Here is a 24,800-nt window from a genome sequence, read left to right as displayed (position 1 = left end):
TAAATATTATATACACATAAAAACACTAAAACTAAATAAAAAAATAACAAATACATATCATAATTAATGAAAAACATACACAACATATACATTTTAAGAGCATTTTAAGAAGCTGAGATATAAATAACTAGAATTACTGCCTTGTAAATGTATGCCACTGCACACCAATCATGTTCCTCTTACAGTTTACATCCATGTTTGTGAAAACATGGATGCTTCACACCCACCTTCCAGCACACAAGATCTGTACAGTCAGCACAATTTCAAGATTAGCGCCCCTTCTGTTCCTGAGATATGACACTGAATAATGGACAGAAATGTGTTTTTGCAGAACATTATGATGTCATAGTGAAGCTGACCTTTGACTTTTTGGATATATAATGTCATCAGTTCATTATTATATCCTATTAGACATTTGTGTGAAGTTTTGTCATTGTAAGTGTATCTTGAATTATTGAGTTACAGTCAAAAACATGTTTTGTGAGGTCACAGTGACTTTGACCTTTGACCTTCTGTCACCAAATTCTAATCAGTTTATCCTTGAGTCCAAATGAATATTTGTGCCAAATTAAAAAAAAAAAAAGTACCTCAAGACATTCTTGAGATATTGTGTTCACAAGAACGGGACAGATGGATGGATGGACAGACAGATGGACAACCCGAAAACATCATGCCTGTGGCCACGACTATTGCCGGTGCAGAGGCATAAAAATATTCTTCTTTTTTTTTTTGCCTTTTCTTTTTAAAAATTTGATACTACAGCTTAAGAATGACAGGAAAGGTGGAGAGATAGAGGGAGGATGATATGCAGCGAAGGGCTGCTAGTTGGAATGGAACCTGGGCTGCTGTGATAGGGACACAGCCCTAGTACATGGGGCGCCCACTCTACCAGCTGAGCTACTGGGTGTCCCACATAAAAATATTCTAGATAAAACCAGAACAGTTGAGTGTGGCTGAGAGGTGCACATATGTTGACAAATTGCAACTGCTGTACATTAAACCCCAGGTTTACTGCATATTTATCATATCTTATTTAATGAAGGTGTATTTACTCTGTATATGAGTCCTCCGGTGCTGGAACAGGTGAGGATGTGTTGACCTTCAGAGTCAAAAGCAAAGAGTCGACCTCGAGGAACCTGAACCTGAACAAGAGTCATAAATTTAGACATCAATGTATCATTAAATTCATTTTATCCATTTCATTCTTTTACCTAATACTCCATCAGAAGTTTTTTATTTTCCTCTGACCTAATTTAACTATGATGACATCCTGATTTTATAGTACTTTAGTAAATGAGAAGTAAATGATGAAAATAAATAAATTCATAAAAAAAAGGCCCCGCAGACTGTGAGGTGAACCTGTTTCCATAGTAACACTACTTACCTGTTTGTATCCACTATATCCTGACAGGATGAAGGGCCCCGTGGCATCCTGAGTTAAAACCTCTTCCGACTGCTTCACCCCACAACGATGGATGTTCCACTGGATGAACTGAACACAGACACATTTATTCAATAAACTCAAAAGTGCTATGGTAGTGTCTTTCCAAACATGCAACATGCTCTGCAACATTAAAACACATTTTAATCTGGAATCTGTACACATGGCTTTTCCCAACAATACACACACACCTTGCCGTCTTCTCCGATGCTGAAGACGGTGTTTTCATCGTAGCTGAACTCCACACTGTAAACTTCTCCATCGTGAGCTCTCCAGCTCATAGCACTCTCATATTGCTGCATATCTACACCAGAGATTCATATGTAAATGTCACAGAAAAATTCACATACAGAAACTGAATGTAACTACACATCTTTATACTGTACTGTGCAATGTGCTGTTTAATGTACTGAGCTGGTTCAGTAGGATATTAAATGCTCAGGACTGATGTGAAAGTCTTTGCTGAGAGAATGATTGAGAGTTTTTGACTGTTAGTCAGAAAAAAAAACACTGTCACTTTGAGGTCCTGAAGCATTAAAGGTCATCCGACATTACTTCTGAGATTTGACACTGTAAGTGATAGGAGTGGGACAAAAAATCATTTTTGCAATATATTGTTGTGCTCTCTCTCGCAATAAATAATCGATACACTGAAGGCAAATATCGATATTTTATTACAACACACACTCATATTAATGTTCATGCACTTTAATGTGTCCAGCTGTCCAGTGTTTACAAGCCTAGGAGGCAGTGAGGCACTATGCAAAAGTATTCATGCACATGTTTCTTTGTACATTGTTTCATGTACTAGGTCAGCAGTTTTGCACAAAAAATGTTTGAAGTTTTGGAAAAAATGCATAATTTCAGACGTTTTCCTTTTTATGGGTATTTTTTTCTTTTTCAGTTACATATATTGTGATATATCGTTGATGAAATTTCTTGCAATATATCGATATATATATATATATCGATATATTGCAAGAAATTTCATCAATATAATTAATTTATAATTTCACGATAATATCATGATATCTATATATATATATATATATATATACACATATATATATATATATATATATATATATATATATATATATATATATATATATATGTGTGTGTGTGTGTATATATATATATCATGTATCGTGATATTATCGTTATCGAGGGCCAAATATCGTCACAGTATTGAATCGTGAGTTACTCGTATCCCACCCCTAGTAAGTGATCATATTGTCGACAGAGGAATCTACAATGAAAAGAGCCATTTGTTGTGTCTCTGATAAACACTGACCAAACAGTCTGATGACTCCGTCGGCAGCTCCAGTCACCAGCAGATTTCCATTGTGGTTAAAGGCTGTGCAGTTAATGGCTACTGGTTCAGGTTCTAAAGAAAACTGGAGCTGAGAAACAGACAGAGCACTGATTAGACCACAGCCACAGGAATTACATATACTAAAGCTCATGCTAAACATGCTCATGCTGGTCCTTAAGTGTACACACCAAATTATCAGTGTTAGCATAGGTGTGGACTAGTGTTGCAATGGTATGATTTTCATGGTACGATAACCGTCTCAGGAAATATCATAGTTTCACAGTATCGCGGTACTACAGAATTTATATTATCATCAGTCTCAATGACTCTTAAAGGAATGAAAATGAAAGGGTCATTGTTGGTTGAACAAACATTCTCTTACTATCATTGAAACGTGAAACCATTTTGTTAATGGAAGTATGTGAAAAAAGTCTCCCCTTAGAAAATAACTTAAATAAAGGGGAGATTCAATGTCTAGTTGCATTTTTGTCAATACTGTAAATAAGCAAAAGTAAATGATATGATAACCATCAACTTTTATATCATGGTATACTTGAAACCCGTATATTGCTGCAACCCTAGTGTGGACTTATTCTGCTGGCATTAAATTCAGTGAAAGACTGCATTATGACTTGTGTAGGACTCAAAACTCAAGGTTTAGGACTTGTCAGTCTTGACTTGGGACTGGACCTGATACTTGTGCACAAAGACTTGGTCCCAGTGTGAGAGTGTAACCTTTATGATGTTAGTGTGCATGAACATTACATTAGCATAGTTTAGTAGTACATAGAGCATTTTAACATGGCAGCTGTTAACGTGGCAGCTGTTAACATGTTAGCGTGCTAACATAATAGCATTAATGATGTATTCATGTCTTCTGTCACTTTACTTTTTTCTCCATATGTTTGTTGATTTTTCATTCTCCCCTCACTTCAGATTTGTATGAAGGCTTGCCTTTTATTATCTATTTCTTTTACTTTCTCGATGTATTTGTACCTATTGCTTGTCCTTGCACTGCTGAAACAACTGCATATCCCCTCTAGAGATCAATAAAGGCTTTTCTTTTCTTATCTTATCTTATCTAATCTTATCTTACCGTACTGTACTGCACTGTACCATACCTTACTTTACCTTCTTACCGTGCCCTACCGTACCTTACTTTACCTTCTTACCATACTGTATTTTACCTTGCCTTACTTTACCTTCTTTCTGTACCTTACCTTACCATCTAACCGTGCCTTACCTTACCTTACTATATTTTACTTTACCTTACTTCACCTTTACCTTCTTACCGTATTTTACCCTACCTTACCTTCTTACCACACCTTACCTTGCCTTACCTTCTTACTGTACCTTACTTTACCTTACTCCTTCTTATCGTACCATACCTAACCTTACCTTACTTTACCTTCTTACTGTACTTGTACACTGGCTTGTGAATGGTGTTAATGTCAACATCCAAGTTGTAATTATGACTAAAATCTCTTCTGAAAACTGATATACCTTTCTTGGTGCCTAAAATGTAAATGTCTGAAAACGCAAACAAACACGGATGCATCATGTCAGCCAAAGTCCATCACCTATGGTAAGTTAATCTACGGATATGTTATATTATCAATGCAAGTAGTTAATCCTCACAAAACCAACTTAACAATCATCTATGATGAGCTGAACATTCACAAGTTTGAAAAACATGACAATGTTTCCCATCACTATCATCCATCTCATATGACATGACCCTAAGTTAGTAGTAAGTAAGTTCAGAGGTGTCCAAACATGTGCCATGTAGAGCCAACAATCTGAAGGTTTTTATTCCAGCTGATCACCTCAGCAGAGTTTTACTGACAAGCAAATGAGTGGGTGGAGTCTGGTGGGAATAAGAACCAGGCCGCTGACCCTGGTAGCACATGAGTGGTCAATTTACGCCACAATATCTGACAATGTACAGCTTGATGCCTAACAATGTACACCACACAGTGGATAGGTCATGTCTGTATTAACAGAGCTAATATAGCGTGTCAGAGTCAGCCTAGCTGCCAGTTTGCGGTACACCAACTGAAAAAAACACTGCAGCCCAGAAGCCACACACACACTTCTGAATGTGTCAGCAATCACCAGTTGTCGGGCTGACAGTGGCCTGTTGCAAAATTTTAACCTACTGCCCAAACCTAGTTGGCACCTGGTTATGACAAGTAAGGACAACGTGTGGAATAAAAAAGACAATATTTTTGCCTTTGTTGCATCAATGCTGACTTTCTGAACAGTTTTATTTTTGCTCATTAGCTAAATAACTTTACTGAACTGTTTAATTACCTGTTGTTTGACAGTCTTTGTGTCCCAGAGCAGCAGCTGTCCAGACACCGGAATAGGGAGTCGAGGTGCAGATTCACCACTTCCTGATCGACTGAGAGCTGCAGCTGAACAGACAAACGACGAACCGCTGGGACTGCAGGCTAAAGACAAGATACTGAGAAACAGAGGATGAACATATTACCATTCTAATTTGTATTTCAACAGTGAACATTAGTAATTGATATTTGACAAAATGTAGAACTCAAACATGTAGTGTTTATCCAAGTGTCCGCCTGGTTTATTTTAATCTGTTTTGTCAAGTGGAAGTTTCAGCATGAATTACTGGATAGATTGCCATGAAACTTGGTACAAACATATATGTTCCCCTCAGGGTTAACTGTAATTGCTTTGGTAACTGCTTATTCCTCATTTAGCGCCATCATCAGGTGACATCAAAGTTCAAAGTGGTTTTTCATTTACCCAAACTTTGGTTTATGACCCCAAATGCCTGCTTGACTAATGACATTCCCATCAGCCACAGCTTTAATATGCGGTGGACAGTGAACATGGTAAACACTAAACATTAGCATGCTAACATTATCATTTTAAGCATGTTAGTTGCCATGAGCATTTGTGTTAGCATGCTGACGTCAGCATTTAGCACAAATCATTTCTGTGCCTAAGAGCAGCCACACAGAGCTGCTTTTTTTAAACATTTGTGTTTGCGTGCAGATTGAATAAATGAAATACAATGTGTTAATAAGGTGAGCTTTAGAGGTGTTGACAGGTGTATTTTCAAGGTTTTGGACATAACCAGGCTAGCTCTTTTGCCCTGCTTCTAGTCTTTGTGCTAAGATAGGCTAACGACATCCTGACTCCAGCTCTTTTTTTTTCCTTTAATTGATCTCACACATCTCTCAACACTGAATTCACTTTTAAAAAACCCTCACACAAACAGCAGTCAATGTAGACTAAACTGTGGACCACCTGTCATTGTTTTGACACACAATGTATTCAATGACACATCTTAAAAATGCATTGTTTTTTTCTCTTTCAACCACCATTGAAACTGTGTATTTAATCTCCATTTTGCACGTTTATATTCTATTGTAATAACTGTCAACAATTTAAAATTACATCAAAAACCTAACATAACCCAAAGCTACTATATATTAGATTGCAATTAGCTAAATTGTGCCACATCTAAAATAAATCCAAATAAAGGTGTGGAAAGGAGTCAAGTAGTTGGACATTTTGGAATCGTATGGGACGATGTGGAAATTCACCGTTCTCTTCCAGTCAGTGTGGTCTACAGCCTATCCCAGGGCATTGTCTTTTGTCCGTTAACGTTCCTCTCTATTCATCAATCTAATTGCTGAATTACTTTTCTAGTGAAGGTGGAACGTCTATGTCAACCAGTCACATGATCAGATGTCCCTCTTGGACACAATAAATGCTGGCTGTCTGGATATACCTGCACAAGGTTGCCAGGGATGGATCAGGCATGCAAAAAGATACATTCACAGGTGTAATGTGGCAAAATGTAGAGGACAGGGTTGACTAGCACTGTTGTAATTCTATATCTGTAGCTGTCCTATACAAGTATGTATAGTGAGTATAGACCGATCAGCCAAAACAATAAAACCATTGGTGGGTGAAGTGAATAACATTGATCGTCCTGTTACAGTGCAATGTTCTCCTGGGAAACCTTGGGTCCTGGTATTCATAGAGATGCTACTTCATGTGGTCCACCCGTCCAAACACCTTGGCAAACAAAATAAACCCCTTAATGGCAACGGCACTTAACAATGGCAGTGGCCCCCCAGCAAGACAATGCACCATGCCGCATCACAAAAACTGTTCAGGCATGACCCGAGGAACGGGACAAAGAGCTCAAGGTGTCGACCTGACCTCAGATACCCCAGATCCCAACCTGATCGAACATTTGAGGGACGTGCTGGTACCCCAGAGGTACACCCGATCCATGGTGGGTCCTCCTTGGAACAGACTTGGCTCTGACCTGCTAAGGCATGGACGCAGGACCTCTAAAGGGTGTCCCTTGGTGTCTGGCACCAGAGTGTTAGCTTTAGATCTTTTGAGTCCTGTGGGTGGTGAGGTGGGGTACCAGCATGTCCCACAGATGTTTGATCAAATGGGGATCTGGGGAATTTGGAGGCTAGGTTGATGCCTTGAGCTCTTTGTCACGTTCCTTGGACCATTCCTGAGCAGTTTTTGTGGTGTGGCATGGCGTATTGTCCTGCTGGGGGGGGGGGGGGGGGGCACAGCTACTGGGGAGTGCCGTTGCCATAATGGGGGGGTGCCTGGTCTGAACTGGTGTTTAAGTGGGTAGAGCGTGTCAGGTGGCAAAATTTCGCAACAGAACACTGCATTATAACAAGATGATCAGTGTTGTTTACTTCACCTGTCGGTGGTTTTAATGTTTGGCTGATCGCTGTATAGTAGCTTGTAGTTTTGTACTGCATGACTGGAATAACTTCAGTATTTTTCTCTCTCTCTCTTTCTTTTGTTGCAAAGTTAATTTCTGTAAGGCAGCACTATCCATACAACAAAGAAGTCCCCTTGTTTTTGTTGTAATGGAATATTAATTTATGCTGTATGCCAATAAATAAACACACAAAAGATACGTTAGAGACAACAAACAATATTTTAATTCTTCAAGTTGTTAGAATTGCTGGGGTCATCATGTTTCTTGTTACGAGACATTGTCACTTTCTGGTTGGAGGGTTGATCCTGAGATGTGTATGCAGTGTTTTGGTTGCATTGGTGCATATTAGATTAACTGTGCTGGCCTGAATGACAGTAAAGAAAACTGTCTGACTGTTTTAAAAGGTGAACTAAATATAGAGAAATATGACAATGACAATTGTTTAAAACTACTGTCATACAGTAGAGTGAAGGGACAAGCAGGCTTACCGTGGATGAGTTTCATCAATGTTCATCTCGTAAAGATTCTTCTTGGCGTCCGTATCGTACAGCCGCACTGTGCCAACACCACTGCCTAGCAACAACTGACCACACACACACACACACACAGATATTTTGTCACTTAGTGGGACCTTCCTAGGGCTGGGGTGACGCATCGACAACGTCATCGACTACGTGAATACGTGAATTATTTGCGCGAATTATTTGCATCGACGCGTCGGTTCAAACAAGAAAATTGCAGCATGCAGAATCAGCAGCTGTGCTGTGCTATTGTGCTATGGCCTATTCAAATGCTTGAATTTTGTATTTATGTGACAATGCCTGAACACAACACAGGCTCCGCTCCACTGACTGTGTGCACAGTGCCATGTAGCAGGTTCGGGCCGGGCACGGTTATAACTGTCTCACTCTGGTCGAGTTTGGTCAGGAAAATGCAGTGCGAACCGCACTCTAGTGTGCTCACCTGTGTGTGTGTGTGTGTGTTTGTGCATGCATCGGGGCAGAACTCCGCAGAGAGCAGAGGAGAATTGTAAACATCCGACCATATAGAGACAGAAATTACATACAATAAATAGCACTATTTAGTTTGTTTAATAAAAGGACAAGGTATAGACCTGTTCTATAGGAAAGGTAACCTTAAATGACTTCTGTTGTGATCTGGTGCTATATAGAAAATAAAATTAAATAAAATTAAGTTGACCTTCAAGGGGGGCAGGGTGTGCCATTGGGGGGGCGGGGCGCCCCCCTAATATAATGGTAGAGGAAACACTGATGTTTCAATAAATGTTAATGTTAATAAGAAATGTTGTGGTATTCATATTGTTTAAATTGCCTCAATCAAATAATGGAAAAATAATCGATAATCGAAAAAAATAATCATTTAAATAATCGAAAAATGAATTGTTAGATTAGTGGATTAATCGAAAAAAAATAATCGCTAGATTAATCGTTAGAAAATTAATCGTTTGGGACAGCCCTAGACCTTTCACTGACTTGCCCCAAGACTTATGTCCAAGACTTATGTCAACCTTCACTGTAACCTACCAAGCAATATGTTTCATTAGTGGTAGAATAGTTCACAGAATCATTCTATCTGTGTTGGTAATCAGGTTATTTTCTGGGCACAACAGTTAACTAATGACTGAGTGTTATCATTTATCAGGTTTAAGTGTGAACAGAACCCTGATTAATGTTTTTAATGTCAGTGTAAAGTTAATGTGCAGTCTGTGTCTTGTTTATACCAGTCTGTCTGGTTTGGTGGCCCACTCCAGAGACAGCAGAGGAGACTTGGACATGATGGTGGCTTTGGTTTGCATGATGGGGTTGAATGACCACACCTGAGGAAAAGGAAGAGGATGGATTTTTACCTTATAATGTGTTATTAGGTATAATAATATGCAGTTTTTTTTTCTTTTCTATGTTCGTACAACCCCAAACGATAAATTATGCAGACTCACCTTGATGACTCCATCTACGTCCAGACTGGCAACCCGACGACCAGAACAGTCAACCCTGGAAAACAGAAGATGAAGGAGAAATGGATAGAGAGAAGAGAGAAGAATGAATGTTTTAGGTTTGGTTTCTAACTTTTATGTGACTTTAAAAGCCAAGTCCACCTGTAGTTAAAATTGTACAGTCCTCTGATGGTGTTCAGTCATTTCATAGGCAGGCTCAAAGATGTGTGAGATTTTGAGCAGTTAAACCAAACTGGAAGTGTGTTGAAGGCTGACCTGCAATGCATGATGGAGGAGTGGTGTTCTCCGTACTCCTCCTGACTGAGTTTGATGAACGGCTGTTCAGCTGACAGACCTCCTCCCTCTGCTCCTCCTCCTCCTCCGCTCCTACTGTTTGAGGAGGAGTCAGAAGGTTCGCTGGAGGTCTCAGCAGAAGGCTCTACCTCTCCTGCTTCCCCTCTCTTCTCTGGTGTCTGAAGATAACACAAGGAAGGATACTGTCAGTGTAAATAAAATCGATGTCCAGTCCCAGCAAGCCTCCATGATGCAACATGATGCAGTTCATTTGGATTCAAGCTGCTCATGGCTAAATAAATTATTATTTTAAGTGCCCGGCGAGACCAGAACATTTATTTGTGCACTCTTGTGCAATAGCTGGCGCTGGAAGCTACTGTGTATGGGTTTTCAGGTCCAGACACACCAAACCAAATTAGCCAAAAAAATGCTGACAAGGGCCAAGTAGTACAAACGGTGTGGGACACAGTAAAGAATCCAGAATGACAGCCGCTCACCCAAAATTGACATTGACTGACTGCCCACCATCAGCTTGGTGTGTCAGGGTACTAAGGCAAAGAGGTACAGTGGTTGGCAAGCTATAAGCAAGCATGCGAGCTAGCTGGTAACACACTGCACTGGTCAGCCAAAACAGCTTGTAAACTAGCTGGCTTGCTACCTTTAGCTAATAACCACTTAGCAAGCCAGCTAACTCAGTACTAATCATTTAGTTAAAACTGATTATTTAAGGGTATGTATTTTTAGTATGGACTCTGTTGGGATTCACAGGACCACAGATGGTTTATCATTTGGTAAAATCATCACTGGACAATTTAAAGGTTTTTTCCTCTGCATGCTCTTTGTCTTCAAACAAAGAGGGCTATGTGACACCCGTCTCCACAGGAGATCTCACCTCACACCTCAGTGAGACTCAAGTCCCAAAACTTGATTGGACAAGACCTTTTACAGTGACATGTGACGTCACAGGCATCTGTACAAGATCTGCTCCCTTTTTTTCATGCCCTGGAGCTTCAACAGCTCACACCGCTCTCCGGCTGGGCTTGGAACAGCCCAGAGGCCTAAACCCCTGCTCCAGAGGCCCGAACCACTAAAGGGAGAGCAACTGATCACAGACTCTGGCAAACACAAGGTTTGCAACTAGCTTTCCAGCAACAAGGAACTAAGTGAGTTAGCACCCAGGGTCTAACTCTGCGAAACCCTGAGCGACCAGCTTCCTCGGAGTTTCACTTTTGGAACAAAGGACACAACAAAGACTGCAGCTGAAACCACACCTTCTCAGCCTTCTTCTGCCGGCTAACAAAGCAGCACACCACCAAGTGACTCTTTCTTCCATCCACTCAAGGATCGGTAATGTAACAACTGGGCATAGCTTATCACAGCTTTACAGGCTAAGCAAGACTGTTTGACTTGTTGTATGTGATTTGATGCTGTTCATTGAGTTATTATTGGCAGTTAGGTCATTGATTAGTTGGCAAGTGTTTAGTTTGCTAATACTGTTCACAAACAGATTCTTGCACACAACTAAACAATCTCTGCACTAATCCAGACTGTTTGCAACACGTCACATTGACATAGACTCATTAACAAACAGGCTTTCAACAGAGCTACACCCAAACAGGCATTTCAAAGTTCCCGCTTCTTTTCCTTTGTCTTTCTCCTGACCACACGGTCAGACAAACACCTCCCCCGAAACTGAAGCAGCCTTGATTCGGCCATTTTGGTAGTTCTCTGTTGTCAGCCATTTTGCTTTGTAGGCCAAACAGCTCCTTGATCACAACACCCGCCTTTGTCTTTCTCTTCTTTCTCTCTCGCACTCGCACACACACACACACACACACACACACACACACACATATACACACCAAGCTTGTATATAGTTAGTTAGAATTTGTGTGTTTTGGTTTGCTTTGCTAATTTGTGAATAAATATAATTCTTTGGAATCATACCTGCTGTCTGTTTAATGTTGCACAAGAGTGAATGAATAGTCAACCTCTGCTGCGTCAAGAACTCCAAAATCCTTCAGGCTTTACTGTTAATTTTGGTTGTTGTCATTAATTTAATTATTAATCAAACTCCAAATTAATAGTTTAGCGTATTTTATGAGATCCGAGAGATATCCTCCTCTCAGAGCCCTTGGCCCTCCCTCCCTATAAAAGGCTACAGCCGGTGAGCAATGGCAGTGCGTATTTTCGAAATGAAATGGCAGAGAGTGGAACGTCCACCTGAAGACGACCAGGATCTGACATTACCTCTAAAGAAACAACGGTTGTTGGCGAAGAAGTTGTCGGATAAAGAAAGGGACAGAACTCGGATTAACATTGGCCTTGCATTTCCAAGGTGGAGAGCACTGCAAGAGCTAAAGGGGCTACAATCTGACTCAGAGCTGGCTCTTCTTCTCCTGGACAGGTACAACATAAAGTCAAATGTCTGTTTTAATTAGTGTTACGGTAACGTTAGGCACGTGTCGCTATGTCGATTCAATTAAATTTACAATCGTAGCATGGGTTAATGTCCGGAGCTTGAGTTATTAGCGGCTCGGTCCCAGCAATGGGTCAAGCGTTTTGGTTGTGTTAAGTGAGTAGCCCAGCAGCTCAGCTAACATTTGCAATTAGCATTGTAAAATGTAACCCGGCGGGCAGCCTGGCGGCTGTGTTTAGCTATTCCCCTGCCTACTTCAATGATGACGGTCCCTGTAATAAATGCAATATATTTGCTGAAATGGAGGCTAGGCTCAGTGACTAGAAGAGCTGGCAGAAGCGCTCCATAGCTGCAAGCTACTCCAATAGCCATAGTAGCTCTAGTGCTAACTCTGGGAGCTAACGCTAACATTCCTCTCTTCTCTGTGAGCCTGCCAGACTGCACGCTAGAGGTCGCCGGAGCCGAGAAGCAGGCTCCCGGAACGTTAGCATGGCAGCCGACTGGTGCTAACACTAACGTCCCCACGCTCTCCGTTTGGGGGGGGGGTGGAGAGCAGAGGTAGAGGGAGGAGTGGCTCATGACACACTTTGTTTTGCTCTACAGGCAGTGCACAACAGCGAACCTAGCGGTGAAACGATTTTGCTTTTTTTATTTTTCAGACGATTCAGCATGTTGAAATGGTTCATCATTGTTTGTATTATTGTTCACTGGTGCACAGTAGATATCATTTGCTGGCTGGCCATCAGCTATAGTCTTTGCGATATGCTCAAATGCAACTTTTTGGTTGAGACACAGATGACGTGAGGCAACGCAAAGGTCGGACTTGGTCACTACCAGTGACACCCATCAGGTACCTGTGGTGGTGGTTTGGAGAAAAGCTCCTTCCTCTCTTTCTCATGGTCCTGGATTCTCTTATGTCTGGGATGGGATGGCTGGTTTGTTGACTGGTTTGTTGACTGTTGGGACTGGGAGCTTGCAGGTTCACTGGCTAATGCCTGGCTGGAAACTGGCTTCACCTCCTTAGCTTGGACTGCCTCTTTTGACTTTGTAGGCTAGAAGAGACAAATTAATGTCAGATACAGACAATGATCTCAGGTCACAATTCTATCAGCCACTCGGTGTTGAGGACCTCTAATGTGGTTGCCAGACATTACAGCTATAAGTTGCAGGAGGATGACTGAAACACCTGTGTAACCCCCAACAAGGCTCCAAAGGGACATTTTAAAGCTTGGAAAAGCCACATCCTCTGAGAGCAAAGGGGTGTAGTGTTGATGACAGTGTGATAGACTGAGGCACCAACCAAACTATCAAACAGAGTAAAAATATGGTCACTTTGGGTTTGGAGTTTTTTTTACTCTGAATGATCTTTGGTGATGGGATGGTCACTTTTAAAATGTCCATTGAGATTCGGAGAATAAGAAGGCAAATGATCTCTTGGGAGCTGAAGTTGTGCCAAAACCTCTGAGCTTTTAAACATCTGCCCCACTCTTACCGGATTGGTCAGTAGGTCCTTCCTACCCACTGCTACCTGGCTTGGCGAGGACCCAGTGGTGGGCTGAGGGGGTTTTCCCGGCGTGCGTCTGCCCTGCGGCAGGAATGTAGAGAAGAAGTTTCTGGAAGGAGTAGTGGCAGTGCTGATGGGGCGCTGGCTCGACACCAAGTCCCTAAGAGGGCATGGGGGGGCAAAAAGTGACGAAGTTTGACAACAGAGAACTGAACGAGTACAAAGCTGTAATGGAGTCAAGAGTTGAGAGCATGCAGAGACAGACTGGTAAGAGCTGGACAAAACCTTGTCATCGACACATCCTCTCATTTTGGAGATGATCTCACCTTGGTGCTACCCTCCAATAACATCAAGGGGGTAAAATAACTTCATGAACAACAAAGGTAATAATAATATAAATTATAATGCAATTTATTTATAGGCTCCTCAAAGCACTTACAAGACACAGTTAAAACAAGCAATGTATCAATGGATCATGAAGTCAAACAATTCAGTAATATACAATAATAAGTTAATAAAATAACTGGACAAAAATCAGAATTATAAAATCTATGTATTAAATCATCATCACAAAGTCATGATCAGTGCAAATCTCCGTGTGTGTCACCATTAAATCAGACCGAGTATGCCAGCTTGAGAAGGTGTGCTTTCAGATGAGATTTGAAGGTGGACAGGGAGTCAATAGCGCAAATGTCATGGGGGAGAGTTCCAAAGGCGGGGGACAAAACGGCTGAAGGCTCTAAAACCCATGGTAGTCATGGCAGATGGTGAGTTGGATTGCAGAAGAGGATCTAAGAGTATGGGAGGGTGTGTAGATATGAAGGAGTTCAGACAGGTAGGAAGGGGCTTGATTATGAAGGGCCTTAAAGGTGAGAAGCAGACCCTTGAAACTGATGCGATATTTAACAGGAAGCCAGTGAAGGTGCTGGAGAATGGGAGTGATATGATCTGTGGAGGGGGTTCTGGTAATGATACGGGGGGCTGAATTCTGGACCAACTCAAGTTTATGAACACACTTGAGATGAGGACCAAAGAGGACAGAATTTCAATAATCAATATGGGATGTAACAAAAGACAGAATGAGTAAAGTGGCACTGTGAGGTGTAAGTAACAGGTGAAGACGATTAATATTACATAGATGAAAACATGCAGAGTGAGTAACATTTTTGATGTGTGCCTCAAAGGACAATGTACTGTCCAGGATGACAACCAGACTCTTAACCTGAGGGAAAGGATGGACATTGGAGCTGTCAATGTTTAAAAACTATGCAGTTTAGCCAAAGTAGATTTAGTACCTACAAGGAGAACCGCAGTTTTATCACTATGATGTTTGAGGAAGTTGTATGACAGCCAAGATTTAATAAACAATGAGCAGTCATAAAGGGAATTGGGTAGAAGAGTGGAAGTAGGCTTGGTGGATAGATAGAGCTGAATGTCATATGCGTAGCAACAAAGGTGTGGAGTGGTGTTCCCTTTGCACTATGAAATAGGTGGGCTGCAGTGCTTTCATAGGTATCCTAAGCAGCTTTGATGTCATGAAATACAATGTTCCATGTGTCATTGATAAAGACTTTGTATGGTACCTTTGCCCATATTTTACTGTTGCCTACATTTTAGACTTAAGACCAGCTGTTGTACATTTGCCATGCCATTAGCCAGTTTTCGATTTTTCTAGATTTAAAGCAATTTTTGACCAAATATCCAGAAAAACTGCAAAAGAAAATGCAAACTAATGTGTATTTCCATCAATTGCAGTTATGGGAATATTTTTCATACCACACTGTAAACATGTTTATTGTGTCAAGTTGAGCATTTTAACATGGGTGGGGTATATGGGGATTCACTCCCTTTTCGAGACAGCCTCAAGTGGCCATTCGACGGAAACTGCAGTTTTTGGTACTTCAGCATCGGCTTCATCCTGAGGTTGGCACTAGATATTATCATAGTAATAATGTTGAAGCACTACAACAAAGATGGCGGCATGAAACACATAAAGACAACAGCACACAGCGATGTGAAACAGCGACAAAGAAAACACAACTGCAATTTTTGAATATAAGAAACATAATCAACAATGAAATTAAAAGACAAGAACAAAAATGAAGATGGTGACAAGACATTCTGGTTAGCGAAGCAGATGAGATTTTCCATTAGTAGGGAGAAAGGTGACAATGAAAAAGTAAAAATGTATCAATATTTGTTTTTAGCCATGCTAACAATGTGGCCCTAGGAATGACGGACGGTCCACCACCATGAAATTTTATACAGACATTCATGGTTCCAAGAGAATGAAGCCAACTGACTTTGGTGATTTCCTGACTTTTTATCCTGCACCACCAACAGGTCAACAATTTGAGCTGTCCAATACATTGCTCTTTTCTAACCATTTTTCTACACTTAACATTACAGCCTCACAGAACAGCTAGGCTAGCTGCTAGCTGTCCTTCTTATACTGCAGCAGCCTATACACTGAATGACCACAGAACAAACTGAAACACACACAGCCAAGAACTGCAACACAAGGAATCTCATGTTGTTGGGTCACTATGTTTCTTCTTGTCTTGTCTAACAGAAGGTGGTGTCCAGTTTAAGTCTAAATACTGACAAAGAGCATTCATCTGAATTAAGAGCTGCATGTTTAATCCTGTTGCATGGCAATGGTAAATGGACCTGCATTTGTATAGCGCCCTTCTAGTCATCTGACCACTCAAAGAGCTTTTACACTACTAGTCACATTGACCCATTCACACACACATTCATACACTGGAGGCTGAGGCTACCATAAAAGGTGCCACGTGCTACCCAGTTTTGAACACGCTCACACACCGATGGAAGCATCACTGAGAGCAATTTGGGGTTCGGTACCTTGCTCAAGGATACTTCGACATGCAGACTGGAGGAGCCGGGGATCAAACCACCGATCTTCCGATTGGTGGACGACCCAATCTACCTCTGAGCTGTGAGTTGTGTTCATGTATTTCTTTTGTATGTTATCTATCAAAATCTATCTAGATTCTTATATATGTTGAGTGAAACGCTTGTTACTGTTGACTAAACCATTTATGGTTACTGCTACCGAGAGAAAAAAAATCACTTTGGTTTGTGACATTTCTTTTGATATGTCCTCTGAGAAACATTTTCATTCTGTCATTACTGCTTTGTAGGCTTCTTTAAAGTACAGCCTGTAAATGTTCCCATTACGGGCAGGGCTGGGCGATATGGCGTATAAATAATATCACAATGTTTTTGGGCTGTATCGTGATACACAATATATATCTTGATATTTTGAATATCCTTTAAACTAGGGGACTAGACTAAAATTCAAAATAAATTACATTAACAACAAAGTTCAAAATAAGCAGCTAGTCTTATTTGATAAAGTACTGTTATAACTTAGTTTAACAAACTGTTGTTAGAATAAAGTTGAAGTATTGTTATAATAAAGTTAAATCAAGTACACTACTGTTATAATTAAGTTTAATAAAGTATTGTTATAATGAATTTAATCAAAGCAGAACCCCTGATGCTTTTATTCTGAAGCACCCGGCTCACCTCGGGACAAAAGTGTTGATGTTTTTGCTGTGAATTTGAAGCTTTCGGTCAACAGCTAGTTGTTAGCAGCTAGCAGAGAGTTAAACTGTTACCGCCGTGATGTTAAACATGTGTATTTATTCACTTATTCACCTACAATATCACACGCCCTGCCTACTCACACTATCACCTAGGAGAGAGTGGAACAACCTACTGAGCATTTGGTATAATCAATATTTTGCCCACCACTACCACTGGAGATCATAATTAGCAAGCACAACATTCATTTCATTGCTATGCAGATAATACCAAACTCCGGGGTTTCCCATACATTAATTTGTGGCAGACAGCCACAATATCAACATTGCCTGCAACATATTGATTTCCTTTTTTTTTTTTTTTTTTGAGCCCTCTATCTCTAACAAATACATTGACAAAGGACCGGTCTGTGTCCATTATTTTCCAACCTACTTATGATAAAAACTGGCTGTGTTCCATAGAAAACTGTGAAGGTTACATAATGTAATAGAACAAAGCACAGAAAACAATGCTGCAGACTACACTGGAATGTTAACAATCGCGATAGTAATTAATAATCTAGTATCTTCAACCTCTCTGATGCATCTGCCAATGCTTGAAAATTTGTCCTGGCAGAACCAGAGAGTAAACAGACCCTCGCAAATTCAAAATGATTTTCTTTGTCATTCGTGTCTAAAACTTTAACCTCCATAACATCCACCTCCTGCTAGGACCTGAGTCTCAAAAACTTGCTGTGGGGATTTTTCTTTACAACCTTGCAGAAATTCAGTGTACTCCACGTCAGTAAGGTTTACACAGCTGGCTATGTGCAACATCAAACTTGCTCTTGTGGTCTGAAAGTTGTTTTTAAGATTATAAGATTCTAGCAGTTGCCCATATCTCTGTCTTTAAGTAACACCAGTAAGCGCATCCAGTTCCGTTTCTGCAATATCCCAGTTTTGAGTTTCAAAGATGAAATGATCTTTTCACAGGTTTAAGCCAGAGAGCAGTCAACACGCCAGTGGAAAATATGGCTGCTAAACCTTTAACTAAAGCCAGAAAAGTAGAACATATTACCATAAAATTTCAATAAAACACCTGGTCCCGTTTACTAGCCCGTTGTGGCTGCACATTTCGACAGATAAAGGCCTGTTTCAATTAGACACCTGATCTAGTTGTCAAGAAGTTCATTTCTGACAAAAGTCTCTCTGATGTGCTGTCTGTTGGAGCTAGATCAAATGAATGATTCATAATTGATATATTATCTGAAGCCTAATTTTTACACAAGTAATATTCATACTGGTTTAAATAAACAATTTGTTTGTGTTTCCTGATCTTTGCTGAGCAACGTTTGTTTTTTTTTTTTTTTTAGAGGAGTTAAAGGCCTGTCCCGTATAGACGCCTGTTGATTTCAGTGATTTAACCAAATAATAGCCCAGGCTATTAACTGAAGTTTTACGGTACTCTTAGCATTACGGCACTGATTACCCATTTATTTCGCTGCTCACTCAGGTAGGGTTTCAGTTAAAATCTCTGAGTTGCTCTCCCCTCAACAGCTTGTGCACAGTCTGAGATCCTCTGACAAGAATGTGCTGGCTGTTCCTGTGACTATACATTCAAGACTAAAACATGATCTGTGACAAGGAGGGGAACATGCCTTTGCTGTTACAACTGGTTGGCTCTGGAACGACCTGTCTGAAGAGTTTAGGCTCTCCAAATCACCATGTTCTTTAAAATCATTTCTTACAACTAGCCTTTACTGGCATACCAATATGTGTCATATTTTTCTATCCCTGATATGTCATTATGCTTTACTGTATATTTAAGGGTCTTAATAGTAGTACTAAATTCAGAGCGTACTATATCTGTCAGCTCAGTCAACAGTCCTCTGTCAACGTGTGAAAATGCTATGTCAAAATTTAAAAAAATGGATCGTACTGACAAGAAACAACAATTCATCAGGTGAATTGTTTATTTGGCAACATCAACTGCATCACAGCACACAGTGTAAAACAGCATAAATACTGTATCATAAACAATAAGTTAGTTAAAAGTTTTTTAAATATATATTTTAGATGAATAAACAGAAAATAATTCTGAAGTTTTTTCTGCTATAAAGTGCCTCAAAATTCTTATAAAAGTGACTCTGGGATGAAGATGCATGCATGACAGCCTGTTACAACTTGCCTGGAAGAATTAAAACTCCCTCAAATTTCTTCCTCCTCATCTAATTTTCTTCTCATAAAACAGCTGTTGGCACGGAAGATGAATAACACCAAAACATTTAGAAATTATCCTAATTTAAAGATTGTGAAAATTCAGTGTAATTTTTTTTATTTTTAAAAGATTTTAGTCTCTGACTCTGAATTTCAGACTTCAGTCTAAATATTTCTACTTAATCCTCAGAAACCAGAGATAAATCTCAGAACTCAAATCATACTTTTAACTTTTCAGTAGCATTAGCAAAGAACTTTAGCGCCCTTAATTTAGCAGGTGGTCGGCCATGATATGTTCTAAAATTCAGCAAAGGGTTCTTTTCTTCACAATCGACATATTAGACTTCACAGTAAAACTTTAAAAATAAAACACCAGTAAAACAAATGCAGTCAGTCATTGCACTGAGGTAAAATTGAACAAGGAGCTAGCAGGCTAACATCAGAAACATTTCAAGTGTCTGTCCTGTGTTTTTGGTGGTTCAAAATAAAACAAAAACAAAGCCATCATGGTGAAAAACACAAAATTGCGATGAATGGAAAGACCTTTTAGAGAGAAGACATAAGATGGCTGTCATCTGTAACAACACATTCCTTTAGGTGCTTAAACGGATATAAAAGCAGGACTTAGTTTCTATCTGTTGATCTAGCATCTTTAAACAATTTCGATCCACAGATACATCAGAATAAGAATATTCATTTAAAGCATGACACTATCCTACCTATAAGTTGTTTAATAACCTAAGCTTTTGCCAAACCCCAAAATAAAACCTACAGAAGACCTCACACCTAACTGTAACTTCAAACAGTGATGATTTTGTGTTTTTTTGTGATCATCGATTTACGAAGATATACTTCTATTTTTGCTCCTTGTGTTGTTGGCACGGCTGCAACCACGACTAATGTTAGACTTCCCTGCAGATTTTCAAATGACTTCTACCTGGATGCTGTTAAATTCTCAAATTGGCCATCATAATGGTATACTGGAAAATATCTACAACTAAATAGTGCTAAAATATACTGACATCTAAATTAAATAAATGATGTCAAACAACAAAAATCGACTCAGACGGACGGTCTGGATTCTGATATAAATGCAGTATGCTGCATTAATAGATGGGCTTACAGAGCAGACAATCAATTCCCATGTACACAGGTGTGAGGCCAAATATACAAATTACAGGAAATCATGATCAGTATATTCTGTATGATTTCATACTGGACGTGCATCAAATAAACTGATCTCATATTGAATGTGTGTACTTTTCAGTCTATTTTGCCTAATTTTCCGAGCTGTAGAAATTAAACTAGCCCATACTTTGCCACTCAGTCCAACTTTTAAATCTTACAAAGGTGCACCCACATTATCATATTAAGTATGAATGTGCACTCACAGGTTAAGACAGCCATGGACTTTGCTGAAGCATTCACTGCTACATCCTGCAAAATCATTTGGATCAAATACCAAGTTCTCTCTTGGGGTCAGCCATGTTAAAAACGGATCAACTCCTGACTTCATAAATAACTTTGGCTAAAATCATTATGTTGTTGACTTTCTCTTCAATCAGCACAATGAACATTAAAAACACTGACAGAATGGCAGCCATCTTAGTTGTAGTCAGTCATCAGTAAAGACAGTGATGTTAGTGTCTCACAGATCAGTGTCTCCCAGACGGTCCATGTTCTGGACGTACACCGGCAGCTTGTGGTGGACCATCTCGTCTCCTTCTCTCTGGTCCCGACTCTCAGTCTGCAGGGCAAACAGCTGGACGAGATGAGATGAGACAAACAGGTCAGAACAAAAAAAATGATAGCCCACTACCACCTCACAACAAATGTTGCATCAATAAAAGAAAACAATCCTTGCACACTGATTCCCAGCTACAAAACGTATTCAAATAGACAACAGTTCGATCTGAGTCGGATCTCCGTCAGGTCAAAATGTTTGAAAATGATTACCCCACCCATATAAACACACCTATGGGCACAGAAAACACAGTTCTAAGCAAAAAGAGGAAGAACCTTCAAATGTTGTACAAAAGCGTATTTATATGTATAGATAATCCAAAAAGGCCACAAAAAATTCTCCACACATGTGCACTGCATTTTACTGTTAACATATACAAACGTGTGTCATGATAAAGATCATTTACTGTATATAAAGATGGACAGCTTGACAGCTCTTCATAGTAAAACCCCCTTCCATGTTAGTGGATGAAACATCGGCCAAACAAGAAATTAAAAGTACACATCAAATAAATGTTCCCAAAGATGGTTTCTGTCATTTTGGGTAGTTCTTTTCACACTGATGTTGATGTGTTCAAGTGTCTGTTCTTCTGATAAGTTTGGTTTTAATTAGTTACTGACTGCTATAAAAAGGGGGTTATGATTGACGTGTGTGTGTGCTGTCAGTGTACTCGCAATCAATGGTGCTGCTCGCAATTGGTTGGGACAGGTGGAACTCGATACTGTGGCTCCACTTGTTGATCGCTACTGCACAGACTCTGGCTTCAAATGACATTAGCCATAGGAAAAAAGCTATACCTTAATTACATTTGAATAAAGATCAAATGTTGGGACATTTGAAAACTCGATTGTTTATAAGTCATGAGCTTTTTAAATGTAAACCTGGTGGGGAGGCGGAATTGGTCTTTTTTGTTTTTTTAATCTCATGATATGTGTTATAACTAGTGGGATATTCTAGAGATGGAGACAGAACCTTCTCACTAAATTATGGAACTTTTTCAAATGATGGTACATTTTAAATAAATAATGGGAGTCTGTTTCAACCAGTTGATGGAATAAAGAGTGGGCCTTTTTAACAAATGAAAGCATGTTTTGTTTTTTTTGTTTTTCAAAATGACAGGACTTTTTTTTAACAAAATGGGAGTTTTAACTAAATGATGTTATGTTTTAAAACTATATGATGCTACTTTATTTACTAAACGAGATAAGTTTAAGTTTATTTACTTTATTAATCCCCCTGAGGGGAAATTCAATGTTTTCACTCTTGCTTGTCAATTACACACAGCTCCGAAAGACACACACATGCACAAACAGGACCTATACATGCACAAAGTGGAGAGATGTCAGAGTGAGGGGGCTGCCCTTTGGTCAGGCACCCCGAGCGGTTGGGGGGTCCGGTGCCTTGCTCAAGGGCACCTCGGCAGTGCCCAGGAGGTGAACTGGCACCTCTCCAGCCACCAGTCCACGCTCCATATTTTGGTCCGGACGGGGACTCGAACAGGCGACCCTCTGGTTCCCAACCCAAGTCCCTATGGACTGAGCTACTGCCGTACACTATGGACATTTTAAAACTGACCTTTAAAGCTAATCTGGGAGTATTTCAATGTCACAATGATGCACATAAAACTTTGAATTTGACACTAAACAACACTGAAATCTCACTGGACCTTTTTATAACTGATGGAACTTCCAACCACTTCAAAGAACTGCTTAAGGTACCAGTATGTAGGATTTAGTGGCATCTAGCAGTGAGGTTACCAATTGCAACAAGCATGTAGAGAACCTACGGTGGCCCCAAGGTAATGTACAACACGTGAAAGGTCCTCTCTGGTTTGTCCATTCTGAGCTACTGTAGAAACATGGCAGTGCAACACTGTGGGCTGTTGGGCTGTGTGGAAGACTATTTAGACAGAAAATGAATGAATGAATGCAATATATATTCTTATTTTATGCTGACCAGTTGGCGGAGCTGTTCGTTCTCTTCTGTCAGGCCCGTCATCTTCTGGACTTCAGCATCAAAACTCAACAGGACCGGCTGGGGTGAGAACCAGTTAAGGAACAGAAATCAACAAATCCAGAGTTTAAATGACACTCAGACACAGTGAATCATTGTGGTGCCCTTTAGAGTTTCAGACATTTGTTACAATGTCTTCACTGTTAAATCTAATGTAGCCATAAACTGGACATTACAATGCAAACTTGTAACATCACAGCTGTGGATTCTGCTGAAGGATATGCATACACTGGAAGAGGACTGACAGGAAGTTGTGCAGTGAAACCAGGAAGGTGTCGGCCCACTGTCGAGAGAAGTATGGAGAGAAGGCTGGGTTCTGCTCGGGTGTGGGGATAAATGGCAGAATGAACCAATCACGCCACTCAATCTGACTCTGCAGCTCCAACGCCTGCTTCTGGAAAAACTCTTGAGTCTTCTCCAGGTTTCCTTTCTAAAAGTAACACAGGACAAGGCATGGCTGTCAAAGGGAGATTTGCAACCACTGGTACAGTCTAGTGATCTCTCTGCAGGATATTACCTGGATGGTGTTGATGACGTAGTATCTGTACAGGCTGGTTCTCAGTTTGTTTACTGTTGATCTGTAAATGTCCTCAAGTCTGCAGAACAGACGTCTGTCCAGGTAAAGCCAGTACTCCTTCAAACCAAACAGGTCGAAGCTCTGGACAAACTGCTGCAGCTGATCGATGATCTTATCCACCTGCAGACACAACATGTTTAGATTTAAGACAAACCAAAAAAGCATTCTTTTGAAAAGAGTCCGTACCATTACACAAATCCTTGAGAAAAAAAAAAATTCATATTCCCATCAGTCCTACCCTGAAGCCTTTCTCCTTGTCAGCTTTGATCTCGCTGTCCAGGTATTTCAGAGTGTTGGTGAAACCGCGGTAGATCAGATACTCTCTCACATGTTCATCTGTCCTCTCCACTGCTGACCCCATGGTGACCTCTGACCCTGTGAGGTACAATGTAATACAGTGTACAATACAGTTACACAACAGTTTTCCTGCTATAAGTATAAAGTCCAATCTGATATTATTCAAAATCTCAGACTATATCTAGTCTAGGGATAGACCGATATGGATTTTTTAGGGCCGATGCCGATTTTTTTCCATCACCCTTAGCCGATGACCGATTATGGACTGCTGATTTTCTTGAGCAGATATTTGGGGCCGATACTGCTTTTGCTCCCTCAATTTACATAAAAAAAAATGACACAATGATAACAAATATTACAGGTCTCAAGTTTAAAATAAGAAACATTTATTGAACAGTAAAAAATACTAAAACAAGATGGAAAGTTGAGGTAGAACAGGTAGAATATTATTATTATTATTATTATTATTATACATTCAAATAAAAAAAAGAGTTCAGTGCTCTTAAATCTTCCAGTAATGTCTTTATAAAATAAACAAATATTTAAGCTGAAGCATAAATAAAACAACAACTACTGTACACAGTAGGATTCAACAGCTTTGTTCAACTTGACCACATACTTTGAAATGAAAAAAAGTGCCAGGGAAAAATAAATCCGCGAACCCACGCGCGTATCGGCCAATGCCGATACAAGTAAAAAAACTCAAATATCGGCCCGATATATCGGCCGGCCGATGTAT

At 40.1% G+C, this 24,800-nt stretch overlaps 1 protein-coding gene across 1 annotated transcript in view; it reads right to left on the bottom strand.

The window, feature by feature from the left end:
* wdr91 (WD repeat domain 91) overlaps positions 1-24,800 on the bottom strand; it is a 28,261-nt gene that overhangs the window by 1,216 nt on the left and 2,245 nt on the right. The window contains exons 2-17 of the mRNA XM_078162292.1: positions 24,003-24,139; positions 23,705-23,884; positions 23,411-23,617; positions 23,131-23,214; positions 21,083-21,192; positions 13,654-13,825; positions 13,016-13,213; positions 9,725-9,921; positions 9,452-9,506; positions 9,236-9,331; positions 7,983-8,077; positions 5,070-5,223; positions 2,736-2,844; positions 1,633-1,745; positions 1,385-1,492; positions 1,053-1,142 (exon numbers count right to left, since the gene is read on the bottom strand). Of these exons, the coding sequence (XP_078018418.1) occupies positions 1,053-1,142; positions 1,385-1,492; positions 1,633-1,745; positions 2,736-2,844; positions 5,070-5,223; positions 7,983-8,077; positions 9,236-9,331; positions 9,452-9,506; positions 9,725-9,921; positions 13,016-13,213; positions 13,654-13,825; positions 21,083-21,192; positions 23,131-23,214; positions 23,411-23,617; positions 23,705-23,884; positions 24,003-24,125 (2,091 nt within the window). The 5' untranslated portion in view covers positions 24,126-24,139. The remainder of the gene's footprint in view (positions 1-1,052; positions 1,143-1,384; positions 1,493-1,632; positions 1,746-2,735; positions 2,845-5,069; positions 5,224-7,982; positions 8,078-9,235; positions 9,332-9,451; positions 9,507-9,724; positions 9,922-13,015; positions 13,214-13,653; positions 13,826-21,082; positions 21,193-23,130; positions 23,215-23,410; positions 23,618-23,704; positions 23,885-24,002; positions 24,140-24,800) is intronic.

Source organism: Epinephelus lanceolatus, chromosome 19 (genome assembly GCF_041903045.1).
Source record: "Epinephelus lanceolatus isolate andai-2023 chromosome 19, ASM4190304v1, whole genome shotgun sequence".
NCBI lineage: Eukaryota > Metazoa > Chordata > Actinopteri > Perciformes > Serranidae > Epinephelus > Epinephelus lanceolatus.
Note: the sequence above shows the minus strand (reverse complement) of the source record. Positions and strands in the feature narration are given on the sequence as shown.